Here is a 20,639-nt window from a genome sequence, read left to right as displayed (position 1 = left end):
ATGGCATGGGACATGGTATGGCGTAGAGCATGGTTTGGGGCACAGCACGGGGCATGGGGCACGGGGCATGGCAGCAGGCATGGAGCATGGCCACCAGGTCAACCTGGGCACCAGGCATGGGGCATGGCACGGCACAGGGGACACGGGGGGCACTAGGAGCCGGGGAGGGTCTCTACCGAGCCAGCCCCCTGGGGGCGGGGGGGGCGTATTCCTGGGGGCGAGGCTATGGCGGGCGTGTCCGGGGGCAGGGCCTCAGTGGGCGGGGGGGCGGGGCCAGCCCGGGACGGGCCATCTTTGGCCGGGCCAGGGTCGGGGCTATTTATAGCCCGGAGGGACCCGAGTGTTAGGTGGGGGAAGGGACTTGTGGTCTGCTCCCATCCCATCCCATCCCATCCCATCCCATCCCATCCCATCCCATCCCATCCCATCCCATCCCATCCCATCCCATCCCATCCCATCCCATCCCATCCCATCCCATCCCATCCCATCCCATCCCATCCCCACTGGGGGGGGAGGTCCGGTCCCTCTCTGAGCAGTCCCGGTGGGGTCCATCTCGGGGGGGTTCCTGGTGGGTGCCGGCGGGGCCGGGGTTACCTTGAACGGCGCGGGCGGAGAGGGTCGGCTCGGGCCGGTACCGGCGGAGCAGGCGGCGGGGAGCGGGGCCGGCACCGGCTTTTATTCCTCCACCGGCCCCGCCCGGCTCCGGGGGTACCGGGGGGGGCTCCGAACCGGGCGGTGGCCGGGTCCTGCCGGAGCCGCCCCGGGGGCCGGGGAGACCCTCCAGTCCCCCCCCCCCGGAGCCGCCGCCCCCCCCCCCCCCCCCCGGTGTCGGGTGTCCAGTGGGCACCTGGCCCGGCACCTGCCGGCCCCGCAGCCGCGGAGAGGGGTGTGCTGGGCTGCCGCTGCCGGCACCCCCCCGGGTACCCCTATTTTGCATTGCAGGGTGCAGCAGGCACCCCTGGTTCTGCATGACCCTGTGCGGTGCCCAGGGCCCCTTGCACCCCCTCTGGTCACCCCTGCACCCCCCCACTGCCTCACACCCCCCCGGTTACACACTGTGCTTTGCATGCTGTACATGGTGTGTTGCACACTGCCTGTGGCACTGCTGCAAATTGCATGTGGCATGCTGCACAGCGTGCCTTGTTGCACACTTCACGTTACATGCTGTGCCTTGCACACTGCATGCTGCTCATTGCATGCTGCACCCGGGGGGGGCTGCAGAGCAGCACCTTGCACCTACTCTTGGGGCCCACCCAGTGCATGGCCTTGGCTGACCTTGATCTGCAGCACCTGCTGTGGCTCTGGTTACTCTCCCACTGGTTGCCTGGCCAGGGCCTGGCTGCAACTGGGAGGTGGGCACAGCCAGACAGGGGAACTGCAGAGGGATGGGGGACAGGAGCAGTGAAGAGGCCCCTGTCCTGGGGTGGGGGCACCCAGCACCCACCACTCCCAAATCACTATCAGGACCCAGCCAGGGTGTGCTGGGGTGGGGACACCCACCCTGTGCCCCCCTGTCCCCACTCCAAGGTGGCCTGGCTGTCCTTGGCCCTCTCCCCACGTGGGGGGCACCCAGAGGTGGGTGACCCCGGGCGGATCTGCTGGATCAGGGCAATTCAAGCCAGGCCCATCCCACCCTGGCACCTGGTATTTTTAGGCCAGATCGGGTTACCCGGCTGGATCTGGTGTCAGTGCTGGAGGGCCCCCGGCAGGGGGCACAGGACAGGCGGCAGGGATGCTGGGGTGGCATCCATGGCTGGGGCAGCAGCTGCCACTAGTGTCCTTTGCCCCCCCCAAACCAGCACCTGTGGGGAAACTGAGGCACAGAGTGGGGGGCCTCCCCTGTGGGTCTGGGGCACCCTGAGCCCCCCAGAGTGCTGGGGGGGGCCCTGGCAAAAGGCTCCACTGTACCCCAATATTGGCACGCTGGGGGGCATGGAGGGGCCTGGGGCCCCCCCTATGTCTGTGGGGGTGCCCTACACCCATGGGGTGCTCCATAGATCCAGGGGGACCCCATACATCTGGGAGGGGCTCATGGTCTGTAGGACTCTGGGTAAGGGGTAACCCCAAATATGTGGGCACTGGGGAGGGGGTGACCTTGGCCATGGGGTGTCCCCTAGCCCTGGGGACAGCTGGGGGGAGTGTCCCACTACTGGGGACCCTGGGGGGGCCATGTCATTGCTCCCAACCCTCTTCCCCACCCCAGTGACTGTGGCCCCCCCAGACAGGGTAAATTGGGTGTCCCCAGGCACAGCAGCGGCAAGTAAGGGGGTGCAGCAATGCAGGGGTGGCCAAGCCATGGTGGGCTCCTGCTTTATTGGGGGTGGTGGTTCATACAAAAAAAACCAAAAAAGGTGAATTGAGGTGTCCCTGCATGGCTGGGGGTCGGGGGGGGGGCAGCACCCAGCAGGGGCCCCACAGGGTGCTGGGTATGGGGGGGGATTCAGGTCCTTCTCTGAGCACGTTTTTGCTCCCAGCATGTACGGGGGATCTGGATCCTGCTCCAAGTGAGTTGGGGAATCCAGATCTTGCTGGAGCACATGGGGGCAGATCTAGTTCCTGCCCTGAGAACGTGGGGGGGGCTCCAGGTCCCCCTGATCACGTGGCGGGGCTCTAGATCCCACCTTCAGCACACGGAGGGATTCAGGTCCCACTCCAAGTGTGTTGGGGGGCTCTGGGTCCTAGCCCAAGCACATGGAGGGATCCAGGTCCCACCTTGAGCACACAGAGGGGGCTTGGGGTCCTGCTCCAAGCATATCGGGGGGGGGGAGGCTCGGGGTCCCACCCCAAGCAGATGGGGGGGGGGCGTCACCCTGTGCCCACCCCTCTGGCCAGCTCACACCTGCTGAGCAATCTGCTGCAGAACCTCCTCTGACTACAGCTTCTCCAGCGTCAGTAGGGACAGCCCCAGCTGGTCCTCCTGCACCAGGAGGAGGGTAAGCCAGGGGTCCCCCACCCTGCCCAGCCCCTCCAGTGCTGGGGGAGGGGGGGGGCTCGGGAGGGGGCTTCTTTACCTGGTGGAAGGGCTGAGCCATCTGGTGCAGGAAGAACTTGGCCACCTGCATCACCTCATCCACCGTCAGGTTGAGGTTGGTGTCGGCGATGTGCTCCTGAATCCACCGCGGCAGCTTCCCCCACTTGTCTGCCTGGGTGAAGTGCTGTGGGGGGAGACATGGGGTCCCACAGCCCCCCTGCCAAAACCCATCTGTCCATCCGTCCCCGTCCCCCCCCATCCCGGTACCCACCTTGTCAGCAAAGACCATGAGGCTGTAGTCAGTTTTGCTGCGCGGGGCCCAGCCGACGCACTGGGTGGTGTGGCGCATGGCATCGAAGGTGAGGAAATAATTCTCCTGGATCTGGAACTGGTCCTGGAGGTATTCTAACTAGGCCTGGGGGGGGTGGGCACAGACATGCTGGGTGTCCCGTCCTGGCTGTAGGGTGCCCCACTGGTCCCCAGGGAAATCCAGAGCGGCCCTGGGGTGTCATACTGTAACTGTGGGGTGCCACGTGGCCCCAGGGTGCTCAGCGGTGCCCCACTGTGTCCCGAGGGTGCCCACTGTACCCCGTGGGTGTCTTGCTGTGCCCCATGGATGCCCCACTATAGCCCTGGGGCACCTTATGTCTCCAAAGTGCCTGGGGTGTCCCAGGGGTGCCTGGCTGTGCCATGGGGTGCCCCCAGGGCACCCCGCGGTCCCTGCTCACCTTCAGGATGTGGCTCTGGGTGTAGACGTAGGGCACCCTGAACGTGACGACGGCTCTGCTGTAGTGATGCACTGGGAGGGGGTGTGAAATGGGGGGTGCTCAGGGTGCTTCAGCACCTGCCACCACATCCCCCTGCCACTGCATCCCCCCGCTGCCATGTCCCTGAGCCGGGCTGGCCCTCACCGAAATCAATGCCTTCTGACACTTTGCCACGGGCCATGGAGAGAAGGATGGCACCCCGGCCATTCTTGCAGGCCTGCAAACAGCAGCCAGGTCACCAGGAGGGGTGACACCTTGGGGTGCTGCCACCTACCTCCTGGTACTTCTCCAGGGCCATGCTGGTCTCAGTCCCATCCTGTGGCTCAATGAAGATGAGCTTGTTCTGCTGGATGTTCTCCAGGATGCCCTGCCATGGCGGGGGGGGGGGGGCAGAGGTCAGGGGACATGAGGGGACATCACAGGGACAGTGTGGGGAGTCAGGGGACGCTTTGGGGGACAGGAGGGGATGTACCTGCTCGTACCAGGAGGCCACGATGTTCTCCATGTACTGGTAGCTGGTGAAGAAGGCAACTGCCGTCAGGGACCATGACTGACAGCTCCAGTAGCAGGTTCCTGTACTTGTGGATGATGGCTGTGGTGGGGGGTGGGGGTCACTATGGGGCACCCCTGACCCCCAAAGTCCCCTCCGGACCCTGAATCTCCCTGTCACCCCCAGCCCAACATTCTCCTGGCCCCATTTCTGTCCTGCCCTGGGTTCCCCTACCCCAGTCCTGGCCCCAAGCCTGGTCCCTCCAGCCCTATATCCCCCTGGCCCCATCCCTGTCCCCCCCAACCCCATAACCCCATTCCTGTCCCTCTCCCCTCCCTCCGTCCCTGTTCCCTACTGATGTCCTCACGTGTCTCAAACTTGGAGCTGGTCGCCACCTGGTCGTTGCCACAACCCATGATCTGTGAGGGACAGGGATGCTGGTGACACAGGGGTCCCCAACCCAGCGCCGGGTAACCCCAACGCTCCCCACTCACCATGGGGCACAGGCAGGTCCGGGCCAGCATCATGGTGAAGGTCGCCATGGTGACAGGGTGGAAATCCAGGATTTTGGGGTAAATGTCCAAGGGGGAGTCTGTGGAGGGGAGCAGAGGGGACACAGGGATGGGGTCACCCCAATGGGCCCTGGAGGGGACATGGGGGGGACATAGTGGGGGGGGGGTGACATGGGAAGGGGGGGCAAGGGGGACATGGGGGATACAGGAGACACGGTAGGGGGGATGTGGGGGACACGGGGGGGGGACACACAGACTCACCCCTGATGTGATGATGACCAACTGGAAGTGCTTGAAGATGGGCTTGTTGGTGATGGAAGCATTCATACAGCTGGGGACACACCCACCCACCCCTGGGGTGACACTGCCACTGCCCCCCTGTAAAAGGAACTAGGCCTTAAGCCTTATTGGTTTTTTTTAAGGCTATTCATATTAGACATATAACTAATGATTATAAATTGTTTTAGATATGATTAATAGAATGCAGGTGCTTATAAAACAATATGCATAAGCTGCTTATTAAGCCTATGTATCTCCCCCTCCATGGCTGGCTTGAAACCCAGTCAAGCTGAATCAATAGAAGAGGGATCATACATCGTAGACCTAAGACATGGGAGTGAGTGATTAACTTTAGAACAAGATAAATTAATAGAATAGCCTGAGTGATTTTCAGAAATTCAAAGGTAATCTTTGATGTGTAAGAAGATAAGTGATTGTGGTGACCCAAGACCTTCTGCCTACAACCACTAACTTCAGAAGAACTGGCACACGAGAATTGATGAGATAAATTGATGAATGATAACGACATGGGAACCGAGATCGACTGGAAAATTACAGACTTTGGACTGGGACAATGGGTGGTAAAAAGGTATATAAGATTGGGAAATTTTTGGAAGGTTGCCATTCACTGCAGTGGTAGCCCAACTCTGAGTTGTTAATAAAGCAAACCTAGAGAAACCCACGTTTGAAAATTTTTTAACAGAATTGGTGACCCAGATGGGACTCTAGGACACAAGAGAGAAAGCGAGCAACTGGATATTTCTCTGGACAAACACGTTACCAATGCTCAATTGCCGGCAGAAATAATCAGGTGAGTTCACCTAAGAGACTTGGGCACGGGTAATTCCAGATAAAATTATCCTGGGAAACTCTTGTGTTTAAACTTGCAAAACATATTAAGAAAGATGGGGTCAGTACCCAGCGTTGAAAGGGGGACGCCCCTTGCTGAGGTTTTAGAAAATTGGAAAAAGATACCCTTGGCACAGGCATTGCAAAAAAGAAAATTGATAATATTGTGCCAAGAGGAATGGCCATTCCTGACAAGAAATAGAGGAAGGCCAATGGATGAGTGGCCTCCTAAGGGAACATTTAAACCCCATAAGCAAAAATTTTTGAGAATGATTTTGGAAGACTCCGGAAGTCAAGATATTGATTATTGGTATATTTAGTATAATTGGGCACAACAAAGGAGGAAAACTCCCTTGTTGAAAATGAGGAGAAGTTTACTTCCCTCGGCTCCTGAGGCTGAGGAAACTGAGCTTTTCTCTAAGGGTGTTGGCATGTACCCAATGTGTTTGGACTACATCCCAAACCTGAGAGCAGGACCAGGTGCACCTGCTGAAGTAACTGCAGTAATGAGGCATGAACCTTGGAAGCAAGGTGATTTAGTAGCTTGGCAGTCAAAGATGCCTTGGCTGTGTGATGATGCTGAAAAATGTGCTCAATTGTTATCGGGAATTGTCACCGATTATACCCCTAATTGGAATGATATGAGGACTCTGATGCGAGAATTATTTCAGCCAGAAGAAAGAGAAAAGGTTTTTCAAAAGGATAGAGAAATTGCTCAGAGAGGCCAGGGGTTAAACCCATGGCCTGAACAAGATCCAGAATGGAATCTCACAACCACAGAAGGAACAAGGGCTCATCAAACTGCCATTCAACAATTAATAGAAGCAGTTCACCAAGCTGGTGAGAGAGTAACTAATTGGACAAAGGTTTTAGAATGTAGGCAGAGACCTGATGAACATCCGAGTGATTACTGGGGACGATTGAAGGCAACTTTATTGAAATATGGGGGCATGACCCATGACAATTTCCAGGAGCCTTTAGCTATCAGTGTTTTTGTAGATCAATCTGCTCCAGACATAAGTAAATATTTTAAGAAACATATGCCAGGCTGGCAGGGTGAGACATTAGCTAAAATTCTAAGTATTGCTGCCTTTGTTTTTGATGGAAGAGTTGAAAAAAGACAAAAACAGGAAGAAGAGAAATTAAAAATCAAAAGAAAGCGAGAGCAGAAAGAGAAAGAGAGAGAAATTGGACTGTTAGCTGCAGCAATTACTCAGAATTTTAACCCACAAATGAGAGGTCGGGGTTTTTCTTGGGGGAGATTTAGGGGAAGAGGGGGGCAAAATAGAGTTCCCCCTGTTTCCCAACATGCTAACTCTTTAGAGTGTTTTTATTGTGGAAATCCAGGACATATGCAAAGAGAGTGCCCACTGAGACCTGTCGCAACCTGAGGAGGACTTCCACCTGCCCGACCCCCACGACCTCATTTGCAGTAAAGAATGGTACTCCTCTTCTCTGGAAACTAAAAGAGCAATGAAACCTGTCGGAATCAAGGTAGATGAGCATGGTCAGATTACTGCAAAGGTAAATGGTATTCTTGTTACTTTCCTAGTAGATACGGGAGCGACATTGTCTTTGTTAAATTTTGAAGTCCCCCAGATGTCAAATGAAACTGTGATAATACAGGGGGTGGTAGGGGAAGAGATAAAATATTTGTCTACTCCTCTGCCAGTAGTTTTGAATGGAAAATTAGTCTGGGGAAGATTTGTAATTTCTCCAGACTCTCCTGTTTCCCTTCTGGGACAAGACCTCTTGCAGGAATTTGGCACGTTTATCTCTTTGGTGCCTACAGGGATCCGATTAATTCTAATGGGTTCTGAAATAATCCAACTTAAAGAACAAAAACATAGTGATTCAAAAATACCACCCGAATTAGCTGGAGTTCCCAGAGAACTTTGGAGTACATCAAGAGATGAAGTAGAATTATTAAAATCTGCTGAACCAGTTGTGATAAACACAAAAGGAGGGACTCCTCCTTCAATTCAGCAATATCCAATTATAAATGAAGCTATTCCTAGCATTGAAAAACAAATTGTGCATTTTTTAGAAAAGAGAATGCTGTAGTCCCTATAATACCCCAATTTTGCCAGTGAGTAAACATAGGACAGATAAGGATGGAGATCCTGAATATAGATTTGTTCAAGATTTACAAGCAGTGAATGAGCATGTAATTACTCCACACTCTGTGGTGCCGGATCCTAGTCTGATTTTAACCCAGATTCCAGTCTGGGTGCAGTATTTCACAGTGCTTGACCTTACCGGAGCTTTCTTTAGTATTCCAGTTGCTGAAGAAAGCCAATCAATTTTTGCCTTTACTTGGCAAGGGAAACAACTTACTTGGACCAGGCTACCACAAGGTTTTACCAGCTCACCAATGATTTTTTCTCAGATTCTGAAGAATGATTTACAAGATTTAGTTTTTCCAAGCAAATCTGTCCTGGTGCAATATGTTGATGATTTATTATTGGCAAGTAAAACTGAAAATGATTGTATTTGAGATACTGAATATCTGTGTATCCAACTTGTTAAAAAGGGACACCGTGCATCTCCATCTAAATTGCAGTTTTGCAAACAGCAAGTAAAATATTTGGGATTTATATTAAAGTCTGGAGTACAGGAAGTAGACCCTGAAAGAGTCCAAGCAATTCAAGAAATACCGAGACCAGTGAGGAAAAAACAGTTGAGAGGATTTTTAGGACAGGTAGGATTTTGCTGTCCTTGGATCCCAGGATTCAGTGAAATAGCTAAACCTCTGCATGAAGCAACCCGAAATGAGGAAATCGAACCAATCACTTGGGGCACCGAGAGGGAGAAAGCCTTTCGAACTTTAAAGGCTGCACTCTGATCTGCCCCAGTGTTAGGGCTTCCTGATGATTCAAAACCTTTTAAATTATATTGTGATGAAGCAAAAGGGGTTGCAAAGGGAGTATTAGTACAAACTTTAGGACCGCATGAGAGACCTGTTACTTATTTTTCTTTTACATTGGATCCAGTGACTAAAGGAACTCCTTTTTGTATCAGAGCAATAGCAGCTGCAGCTGAAATGGTTGAGAAAACTAGAACAATTGTTTTAGGTCATCCGCTAACTGTTTGTGTACCCCATGAGGTAGAAATTTTGTTAAAGCAATATGCGGAGAAAGCTTTGTCTCCACAACGGGCACATAGATATGAAATAATTCTTTTATTGGATGATAATTTGAAACTGGAAAGGTGCAATACTTCAAACCCTGCAACTTTAATGCCTTTACCCTCTGACGGAGAAAAAGATAACCACAATTGTGTTTATCTCGTAAGTGAAACCAGCAAGCCGCAAGATGACCTGAGAGATCAACCTTTAGATAATCCTGATTTGAACGTCTTCACGGATGGCTCATCTTACTATGAAGAAGGTCGAAGATGTACTGGTTTCGCAGTCACCACAGAAACACAGGTACTGTTGGCTGGACCTTTGCCTGCACTTTTAGGTGCACAAGGAGCAGAAATAGTTGCTCTTACTGAAGCTGCTAAATATGCAATTGGAGTCAGAGTTAACATTTATACAGATTCTAAATATGCCTTTGGTGTATGTCATGCTATGGAGACTTTATGGAAGGAAAGGGGTTTTCTGACTTCGGCGGGAAAAACTGTTGCCCACGGACAACAGATCAAAGACCTCTTAGAAGCAATCCAATTGCCCGCTGAAATATTTGTGATCTATATAAAGGCATACACACAGAGACAAGACATGATCGCAAAGGGAAATTCTCTAGCTGACCAAGCTGCTAGAGCAGCAGCACGACAGGTCATGTCCGTTATGTCTCTGTCACAACATGAAATAACATTTGAGCTCCCAGATGTGAATAAGCTGTACGAAGACCTCCCTGAAGAAGAAAAACAACAATGGACTCAGTTGGGAGCCCAGCGGCGAGAAGGACAGTGGATTCTGAATAACAAACCTCTCCTTCCAAAAAGGTATTTATTGCCGATAACGCGGTGGCACCATGAGAGGACCCATGGGGGACCGGAGAGCCTAGCACTCCAAATCCAGAGACTCTGGGCAGCCCCGGGAATTTATGCAGCAGCAAAAAGAATTTGTGAAGGATGTAAGCTTTGCAGACAATATGCCTCAGTGTGAATTAAACCTCCCGGTGGGAAAAGACCTCCAGTCATCTTCCCTTTTCAAAAACTCCAAATTGATTATGCAGACATGCCAAAAACGATGGGGTACTCTTACATGTTAGTGATTGTTGATCAGCTATCAGGATGGGTGGAAGCTTTTCCAACTAGGAAAAATGACTCTAAGACAGTAGTAAAAGCCTTATTGAAAGAAATCATTCCAAGGTATGGGGTTCCTGAAGTAATTGACTCAGATTGAGGGAGTCATTTCACAGCTGCTATCCTGATTCAGATTTATAATTCTTTGGAGATTTTTAATAAATTTCATACTCCACCCCAAATCATCTGGTCAGATAGAACGAATGAATAGGACATTAAAGGAGAAATTAGTAAAAGTTTATAAACAGACTGGTTTGAAATGGCCTGAGGCCTTAAGTTTAGTTTTGTGGGATATTAGGAATACCCTGAGGCAACCAATTGGAGTTTCTCTGGCTGAGATCCTTTTTGGGAGAATACTTGCTGTTCCAGGTACGTATGTGCCAACAAAGACTAGCCTCTTGGCTGGAGATGAACAGGTAACACAATACCTTCTGTATCTGCAAAATTCTTTTTTTCCAAATGCGTAACCATGCCTATTGGTATCAGGGAATAAGCCCTGAAATCCAAGTTCATGATATACAGCCAGGGGACAAAGTTTATATAAAGAATTTCAAAAGAAAGAACAGATTTGAACCAAAATGGGAAGGACCTTATACTGTTTTACTAACTTCTTTTTATGCCATTAAGGTATCTGGGAAAGAAAATTGGATCCATCATTCACATGCCTGCAAAGAATCTGAAGCGTAATGGACAATTGTAAAGTATTATTCCTTTTTGTACTTGTTTGTATTTTACCCTGGAGTGACACCTTATGGACAAAATTTACACTGCGCTATCGAGATGTGTACCAATAGAACTGTTATTATATATAGTGATTGTTCTTTTCAACTTTCAGGCCAAATTACAGGCCTACAGGAAAAGCCTGGATTTTTCGGCTAGTTATCTGAAGACCAGACAGAGAGACCCTATTTATCCGCTTTCTAATTTTCTCAAATTCTGTGCTAATGTTAGAAGTAGACTTGATGATTCGTGGGAAACTTGGTCCGACGGTCATGGCTTTTCTAAACAGTGGTGGGGATATGGCATTCCAAGAACTTATCCTGTATATCATATTCACCTTCAAGAACCAACATGGGGAATTGAGACATGGTGCTTTGACCATCAAATGTGGGGAATTTATGGTAATGGAAACTGGTGCTGTCATAGATTCTATCTATCGAGCAATCATTTTACTTTCAAATTTAGGATTGTAATAATCAAATGGGGATCTAATCTTGAGTGAAATTTTTGGCACCATCACACAGATGATTATCCTCACTCATATCATAACATGTCATCTCTGAATGTGTTAAAACAATTGGTATGGAAACCTAGGGATGTTCACCAAGTAGAAAATGCCTAGCCCAACAATATGCATGTGTCATTGATGAAATCTTTTACTGATAATCTAAATTTAAGTGAATGTTGGATTTGTGTTGCTCTACCAAAGACAGTGAATCAAGGATTTCAATTAGTAGGAATACCGATTCCTAAAAATGCAAATTGGAAAAAAAATACTGGTTTAATACTACTTTTTCTGAATCTTATGAAGAACAAATTTGGGAAACTAAACTATCAAATTCAGGAGACTATTCACAAGTCCACTGTGTACAAAGATGTTATCCCCCAAGTGTTGATAATCAATATTTATGCAAAAATCATTCATTTGTAGGAAATTGGACTCAATGCCAAAACACGACTTCTATCAACTCAGGATTGCATTTAAGTTGGCGAGCACCTGAGGACTTTTAGGTATTTTTTGGTTATGTGGGAGAAAAGCTTATAAAGCTTTGCCTCCAGATTGGGCAGGTATTTGTACCCTAGGAGTAATATCTACGGATTTGGAAATTCACCCAAAAACTGTCTCAAGTGTAACATGGCATAGAACCTTTTTAACTTGAATTTGAAGAACTTTAAATCCCTTGATTGAAAGACCAACAGGATTCCATTCATTTGTTAGATGGTTGATTCCAGCTCTAGGAGTGAGTGAATTGGAGAAAGCAGTCTTAAATGTTTCTGGAGAAATTGAAAAATTAGCAAATTCAACTGCTCACGGACTTTCCACTCTCCAGAAAGAGGTAACTAAACTTTCAAAAATGACTATTCAAAACCGAATGGCCTTAGACATGATTCTGGCTTCACAAGGTGGAGTTTGTACCGTCCTAAATACCAGTTGCTGTATGTATACTGATCGATCGGGAGAATTAATGACAGATGTCCAGAAAACTTGAGAGGTTAGTGCCACAATGCAACAAATTCAAAGAGATGGCACATCTTGGGGCTTTTCTGACACATTCTCTTGGTTAACGAATGTCTTGGTTTCCAAATTTGACTACTTGGGTGAAAAAACTAATTGTAATAGTCTTTGTTGTTATAATCATAGTAGTATGTATGATTGTTTTGTTTCAATGCTGTGTAAGTTGTAGCTCTAGGATAGTACAGAAGATAGAAAGACAAATGTGGAATTATCAATAGGACCGCAGGAGTGCGATGAAAAACAAAAGGAGGGAATTGTAAAAGGAACTAGGCCTTAAGCCTTATTGTTTCTAAGACTATTCAGGAACTAGGCCTTAAGCCTTATTGGTTTTTTTTAAGGCTATTCATATTAGACATATAACTAATGATTATAAATTGTTTTAGATATGATTAATAGAATGCAGGTGCTTATAAAACAATATGCATAAGCTGCTTATTAAGCCTATGTATCTCCCCCTCCATGGCTGGCTTGAAACCCAGTCAAGCTGAATCAATAGAAGAGGGATCATACATCGTAGACCTAAGACATGGGAGTGAGTGATTAACTTTAGAACAAGATAAATTAATAGAATAGCCTGAGTGATTTTCAGAAATTCAAAGGTAATCTTTGATGTGTAAGAAGATAAGTGATTGTGGTGACCCAAGACCTTCTGCCTACGACCACTAACTTCAGAAGAACTGGCACACGAGAATTGATGAGATAAATTGATGAATGATAACGACATGGGAACCGAGATCGACTGGAAAATTACAAAGACTTTGGACTGGGACAATGAGTGGTAAAAAGGTATATAAGATTGGGAAATTTTTGGAAGGTTGCCATTCACTGCAGTGGTAGCCCAACTCTGAGTTGTTAATAAAGCAAACCTAGAGAAACCCACGTTTGAAAATTCTTTAACACCCCCCCCCCATCTCCCCAGCATCCCTGTCCCCCCCACAGTGTCCCTGTCCCTCCCCGATACCCCCCCCCCCCCGTGTCTCCCCTGTGCCCACACCTGAAGTGCAGGATGGGGTTGGAGATGGTGGGGGTCCTGTCATCAAAGGGCTCAATGATGATGGTGAAACCTGGGGGGGGGGATAGGGAGGGCACCCTCAGTGCCAGCCAGGGCAGGGGGGGCACCCAACACCCCCTCAAGCAGGACACATGGTGTTCCTCCACCCAAGGGTGCTCATCTACACACCCCAAGGGGGCTTATGGACCATGCCACCACCCATGGGTGCCAATCCCCACAATGGGGGGGCTCACAGACCACCCCCCTGCCTCGAAAGGGGTGCTCAGGGACTGCCCCCTCTCACCCCGGGGGGACCCAGGCGCCCAGCTGACCCTTGGTGTAGGTGCTGACGAGGATGGCAAAGTTGGTGATGAGGGTGATGGCAGAGAAGTCGGCCATGTCCACAATCTCCAGCGTCTGCAGCAGCAAGCGCAGCCGCTCAGCGCAGAACCTGGGGGGTAGATCACCCGTGGGGGGGGACATGTCACCTGGGGGGGGCACACATCACCCTGGGCTGGGGACACACATCATCCCACGAGTGTCGTGTCACCCCGAGGAGGGGAATTGCCACCTTTGCAGGGGGACATAGTCATGCCAGGGATGAGAGACACCACCCTGGTGCGGTTACAGGCCACCCTGGGGGGACATGGCCCCCCCAGAGGCCACGTCCCCTTGGGGGTAGGTCCCTTCGTGGTGGGGACAGACTCACCACAGGGGCTTGCGCTCGATGCAGCCCTTCTCGTAGAGGTCCTTGAGGAAGGTGGGAGTGCTCTCCTGCACCACCTGCGGCCCCCATGCCCGCAGGTAGGCCATGAACCACTTCAGGAACTCCACGAAGTGCTCAGCCATCCAGATGCTGCCAGGAACTGCCTCTGCGGGGCAGGGACAGCGGGAAGAGCTCAGATGGGGAGCCCCTGGCACTCTCCCCACACCCCAAGGAGGGGCTCGGGGACCCGCAGGGTGTCTGTGCTCATCTGGAGGGGAGGTTGTGGGGCTGGGGGCACCCCAAAGGGCTCGGGGGCTCCCCACCCCAAAAGGGAGCTCAGAGACCCCCCATGCTCATCCAGCATGGAATTGGGGGGGGGCCTGGGGGGCACCTCAAAAGAGGGGTCACCCCCCCATGCACCCTGCAGGATCTCATCTGGCAGCATGGGGTTGGCAAGGTAGAGGTTGGTCTCCCAGGCAGTGCTGGCCTCCTGCAGACCCTCCACCAGGTGCCGGTACTCCTCCGCCAGCCGGTGTGCATCTGTCTCCTTGATCCTGCGGCAAGGGGGGGGATCCAGTCACCCGGGGGGGGGGGGGGGGGAGACGGGAAAACAACAGGGACAATAGGGGGGAGGTGGGGGACACGCTCACTTTTGGATGGTGGCTTGGAGCGTGGTCACATTGGCCTAGCAGCGGCCCAGCATCCGGCGCATGACGTTCACCCCCACCGAGTCGATGCATACGTCTGCAGGGATGGGGGAATGGCGTCACCCCACCCCCCCACCCCGCCTTGGGCGATGCAGGGGACAGAGGGTGACACCCCAAAAATGGGGTTCGGGGGGGGGGGCTGACCAATGTTGCAGACCTCATCAAAGACCACGACCGACTTCTTGGCCAACTCCTTTGAGACCAAGTCGGCGATTTTGGGATCCAGCAGGTAGTGGTAGCTGTAGACGACAATGTTGGCGTGAAGGATCTGCTGGAGGGCAGGGCATGGGGACATTTAGGGACAGAGGAGCCACCCCAAAGCCAATCCCGGCCCCCCCATGCCCTGCCCCGTACCGAGTAGTGGGAGAGGAAATAGGGGCACCAGCCCTTCTGGCGGCCACGGGCCTTCAGGTCGTCCAGGTTGTAGATGCCGTAGGGGATGGGCACCTCATGCCTGTGGGTGTCAAACTCCTAGCAGGAGACCCTGGGGGGCGTGGCTGGAGGTCCCTGGGGAGGTCCCCAGGGGGTGGGGGGCAGCTGGAGGCAGGGGGAGGTGCCCCGAGGCAGGATGGTGCTGGGGGGGGGCAGGGGATTGGGGAAGGGGGGGATATGGGTGTGGGGTGGAGGTGGGTTGTGGCTAGAGGGCACCCTAGGATACTGGGGGGGTGGATGGGGAATGGGGGGGTCCCCAGGGTGCTTGGGACCCAGTTAGGGAATGGGAGCACCCAAGGGTGCTAGGGAGCTGGAGGAGGAGTGGGGGCACCCCAGGGTGCTGGGAGCTGTCGGGAACACCACAGGGCACCCAGGAGCTGGCAGGAGACTGGGGGGCACCCAGGGGTCCCCAGGTGCCATTGGAGCCCCCAAGCGGGGGGAGGTGGGACACCCTTGGGTGCCTGTCAGGGGCAGGGGGGATCCCCAAGTGCTCATTGGGGGATCGGGGGGGGAATCCCTCACCTCAAAGAAGCAGCAGGCAGGCATCCATCACGCTGGTGCTGCGCCTGCACGTAGGAAGCCATCAGGCTCAGGCACCAGCTGTCCACCTCCTTCCCGAAGTGCAGCAAGGACACCTGCACCCCCGCAGTCACCCCACTATCACCGTGTCCCCCTGGGATCAACCCCCCCCCCCCCCGCCCCCGCCCCCAGTGGATCTCACTCAGCCCCCCGCCCACCTCGGGGTGGATGCAGAGGTTCTTCCTGGAGCTCAGCGCCAGCCCCAGGAACGGCACCTTCTCCCCCAGCTCCTTCTCGTAGAAATCCATCAGCTTCTGCAGCTCCTTGATCACCTGCAGCGGCAATGCTCAGACGGATCCCTCAGGATCCCCTCTGGGATCTGCTCCCCCCGTCTCTCCCCCAGCTCCTCACCCCACCTTCTCAATCTCTGGCACCATGCGGGAGCAGTAGATGAGTTTGGTGATGTCTAGTAGCCAGGCCTAGGGAGAAAGGCGATGCTAGGGTCTGCAGGGCTGGGATCTGCTAGGATCCGCTGGGATCAGGCACCAGCACTCACCTGCTGATAGGCGACAATGAGTGACAGCAGCGACACCGTCTTCCCGGTCCCCGAGGGCATCTCCAGCACGCCGTGGCCCTGCCGAGAGCAGCGGCGTCACCCCGGCAGGGACGTCCCCAGGGGTGGGTGGATCCCAGCCCGCCCGGGACCGCCAGATCCCGCTGTACCTTGACGTCCAAGGTCCTCTTGAGCTCCAACATGTAGGAGAACTGCTCAGGGTAGATGTAGTCGTAGGGGAAGTAGACTAGGAGGCCATCGATGTTGAGCCTGTGGAGGGACCAGAGAGGAGGATTCCCGCAAGGGATCCCACCAGATTCCACCCCAGCGGAGAGCTCGGTGCCTGGCTGATCCCTCCCCGCCCTGGGATCGGGGTACCCCAGCCCACTCGTGCCGTCCACCCTCTTGGCAGGGATCTGGTGGGCAACGGGATCCAGTGTGGGGGTCACGGTGCTGAGGTGGCCCCGGGGAGACCCTGCCGCTCTCGGCTCTCCATCACTGCCCCGGCAGGAACCCGCTCCGCCAGCAAGGCTGCCAGGGATCGCCCGGGATCCCGGCCCTCCCGTGAGCCCCGCACCCCCGGGATCCCGCCCTCCCCCTCCCGGGATCCCCCCAGCGCTCATCGCTCACTTCATGGCTTCCGCCGCTTCCACACGCCGCCGGATCCGGCGCGGCCCTGCCCCTCCCCGTCCCCACCTCGGTCCGCTCCGCCCTCCATTGGCCAACGCGCTACCCTCCCCCCCGCCCCGCCTCGCCTCTCCCTTCCGATTGGCCACGCGAGCTGCCCAACACGGCGCGGGGGAGCGGCCCTGCCGGCAGAGGGCGGGAACAGCTGTGTGTTGGGGAAGCAATCGACCGCCGAGGGCAGCGAGTTGAGCGCCGAGCCATGGAGCGGGCGGCTCTAAGGTGACCTGGGGGAGGACGACGACGACAGACCCCAAAGCAGGGCACTGTCACCCCCACGGGTGTGTCACCACCCCCCCCCGGTCCGGAGTGGGGTGTCCCCACCCGTGTCACCCCCCCAGGGCCGGATTCTGGCGACACGGTGGCATGGACAGACATCTCAAAGAGCTTTATGGCACAAGCCCCCCCCCCAGGAGGGGTGTCCCCAAACCACTGTGGGGACCCAGACTTGGGGAGGGGGGTGTCCATCACTGCCGGGTCACATCTGGGGAGGGCAAGAAGAGAAATGGGGGGGGGGGGGTAAAGGCAGGTTAAGGAGAACCGGAGGGGGGGAGGGGGGAGAAATGGTGGAGAAATTGGGGTGGGCTCACCCGGGTAGCAGAGGCACATAGCAGCCACTGCTCCCTCCCTGTGGGGCTCATGCCAGGGGTCCCCCCCATATCCGGCACACAGCCCATGAGACCCCCAAAATCAGGGTGTATGCCCCCCCAAACCTCCCCAGCCCAGGTCTCACCTCTCCCCCAACAGCCACCACCACACCACCAGGGCCCAGAAGGGCGAGGGCGCAGGCAAGGGGCGGGACCCCCAACCTCCTCCTTGCAGCAGGACCCCATAAATCCGGGGGGGCAGGCGCAGATGTGGCTTGAAAAGTGGGTGTAGCAGGTGGCACCGTGCAGGCATGGGCCAGAGGCACAGGCATCGGCAATCGGCGCCGGCGTAGCCAAGGGTGCAGGAGCAGGTGAAGGTGTTGGCACCGTCCTGGCAGGTGCCACAGTTGGCGCAGGGGTTGGGGGTACAGTCGTCAGCGTTGCATTCACACTGGTGCCCCGAAAAACCCAGCCAGCATTTGCAAATGGTGCTGTGACCCAAGTCCCTGTACTGGCCGCCTGCGCCAGGGAAGGAGTCAGCAACGCTGAACCGTGCCAGGGGACATAGGGGAGGCTCACTGTGCAGGCAGAGGTGCGCGGCACTCACAGTGGGGATGGCAGCACCTCCAGGAGAGGCTCTGGCATCACAAGCAAACATGACGCCAGAGACGCTGACACTGCTGCCAGCACTGGGGCTTCAGGGGCTGTTGCTGCTGGTGCCACCGCTGGTGCTGCTGGAGCCACCACTGGTGCTACCGGGCCCATCACCGCTTCCAGTGCTGCCAGTGGCTGTCCCTGGCTGGAAGCGTCACAGTGCAGCCCCAGGGGGGTGCTCCCACAACCCTGCGCAGGCAGCACCGTTACGGGGATGGTGGGGATTGGGGGTACTGGACCACCCCAGAGTGGATGTGGGGGAGCTGGGAAGCACCAGGGGGGCTCCTGGGGTGACATGGGGGATGCCAATGTGTGTGTGTGTGTGTGTGTCCCACTCACCGTGCAGGTGCCCCTGTTGGTGCAGGTGCTGCTGTTGGCGTTGGGGGGGGGGGGGGGGGGGGGGTGCCGCAGGCTTCCCAGAACCCACCTGCAGGTAGAGCAGGGTGTCAGGGGCACCCCAAAACCCAGGGGACACCCTGGGATGCTGCGTGCCCCCCAAGAAAGATGGGAGAGCATAGGGAAGGAGAAGGGTGACGGGGGCCTCCCCAGGGGACAGGGGTACTCACAGCAGGTGCAGGGGGCACAGCAGGGGCCATGGGCAGGGGGGTGGCAGCACAGGCGGGTGCCAAAGTGCAGGCCCCCCCCCCCCCGCCAGGGACCCCCTGGGGAGAGGTGCTGCTGGGCCACCACATGCCCCAAGAGCCAGCCCTGGGGCACCTGTCAGCACCCACAGCCACCCTAGGCACCCCCAAAGCCCCCCAGACCCCCCCCTTTGCCCCTCTAGCCCTCCCTCTCTGCCTCCCCCCAATCCAAAGATTCCTATTCACCCCCCTCAAACATCCAGGGCTCCCCTTTGCCCCCCCAAACCCTAATTTGACCCCCAAAACCCTGCAGGCTGCTATCTGCCCCCCCCGATCCTATTTGTCCCCCATTTACCCCTCAGGACCCCCATTTGCCCCCCCACCCCCCAACAGTCCAGGCTCTCACATGCCCTCCTTTATTCCCCATCCCCCCCCAAATACACAGGGCCCCTATTTGCCCCCCCGGGCTCCCCAAGTCCCCCCCACTCACCCCCAGAGCCTTTAGCCTCCTCCAGCCGCCACGACTTGATGATGAGGGAGACGGTGCCCTGGGGGGGGGGGGGCACAAAAATTGGGGGGTGTCATTCCTAGGCCCTTGGGGGTCCTGGGACCATGGGGGGTGTGTGTGTGTGTGTGTGTGAGTTCTCACCTGCCAGAGGAAGGTGAAAGGCAGGCGGAGGATGCAGGGGGGCCCTGGGGCAGGGGGGGGTCCGGGGGAGCTGTGGGTAACCTCCAAGCTGCAGCTGACCCCTCCAGGGGGCTGCAGACAGAGACGGAAGACAAGGCGACAGGAGGGGGGACCCCCACACAGCCCCCCCCGTGCTGACAGCACCCACAGCTCCAGCACCCTGGCCAGCTGCACCTGCAAGTGGGCATCAGTGACCCAAGAGCCCCCCCTCAGCACCCCAAAATACTCCTCAGGGGCACCCAATACCCAAATAACCCCCCAAACACCCCCAGCATCCTAAAAGAACCCTCTAGGCCCACCCTGAATCCCCCAAGCTCCCCCTCAGCACCCCAAAACACCCCTCAGAGATTCCCCAGTACCCAAATATCCACCCAAAGTCCTCAAAATACCCCCAGCGCCCCAAAATGGCTCCTTAGGACCCCCCCAATCCCCCCCAGCATCCCAAACCAGCCTCAAGGATCCCTGCCAACTCCCCAGGGACACCCCAAATTTCTCAGAGCCCCCCCCAGCACTACAAACAGCCCACCTGGGATCGCCAAAATCCCTCCTCCAATATCTCAAATACCCCCCCGCACCTCCCCCCCCCCCGCCAACACCCTCTAGGGACCACAAAGGGACACCTGAAGCACCCCAGGATCACCCTGATCCCTCCAGGGACCCCCCTCAAAATTGCCAAGGGTCTCCACCAGCCCCCTAGACCCCCCCACAGGGCCCCCCCAGCCCCCTCCCCGGGGGCAGGCTCACTGGTGAGGGCAAGAGAAGGGCGAGGAGGGCAGCCAGCAGCACCACAGCCATGGCTGGCACCAGGGGGGCAGGATCCGGGCCCAGGGGTCCCGCCGAGTCCCAGGGCTCAGCAGGTTCTGAGCCCACCGCCCCCCTCCCAAGACCCCTTTCTAGTGGCCAAGCCCCAGCCCCTGTTTGCAGGCCACGCCCCTAAAGGGGATGCAGGCCCCCCCATCCCAAAAGGGGGATCCAACTCCATATCCCTCCCCCAAAAGGGCCCAGATCTGACCCCATTACCTGGATCCAGCCCCATAAACTGCCCCCCAAAAGAGCCTGGATCCAGCCCCATGCCCCCCCCCCAAGGCCCAGATCTGATGCAGCACCAGGGAGGGGGGACCGCTCCATGTTCCCCCAAGCAGCACAGTGCACCCACAGCTCCACATCACCCTTTATTTA

General features: G+C 55.2%; 1 protein-coding gene and 1 pseudogene across 1 annotated transcript; both read right to left on the bottom strand.

The window, feature by feature from the left end:
* Positions 1-2,833: 2,833 nt before the first annotated feature.
* LOC138683494 (general transcription and DNA repair factor IIH helicase subunit XPD-like) lies at positions 2,834-16,937 on the bottom strand (annotated as a pseudogene).
* Positions 16,938-17,428: 491 nt separating this feature from the next.
* On the bottom strand, positions 17,429-20,532 carry LOC138683637 (neurogenic locus notch homolog protein 3-like). Its single transcript, XM_069775631.1, is given in 10 exon segments — positions 17,429-17,434; positions 17,541-17,614; positions 17,650-17,750; positions 17,752-17,871; positions 17,873-18,175; positions 18,531-18,618; positions 19,263-19,320; positions 19,422-19,532; positions 20,205-20,374; positions 20,481-20,532. Coding segments are annotated over 10 exon segments (1,083 nt in total).
* Between the last annotated feature and the right edge of the window lie 107 nt (positions 20,533-20,639).

This window comes from Haliaeetus albicilla, chromosome W (genome assembly GCF_947461875.1).
Source record: "Haliaeetus albicilla chromosome W, bHalAlb1.1, whole genome shotgun sequence".
NCBI classification, from domain to species: Eukaryota; Metazoa; Chordata; class Aves; order Accipitriformes; family Accipitridae; genus Haliaeetus; species Haliaeetus albicilla.
This window is presented reverse-complemented; position numbering and strand designations above follow the sequence as displayed.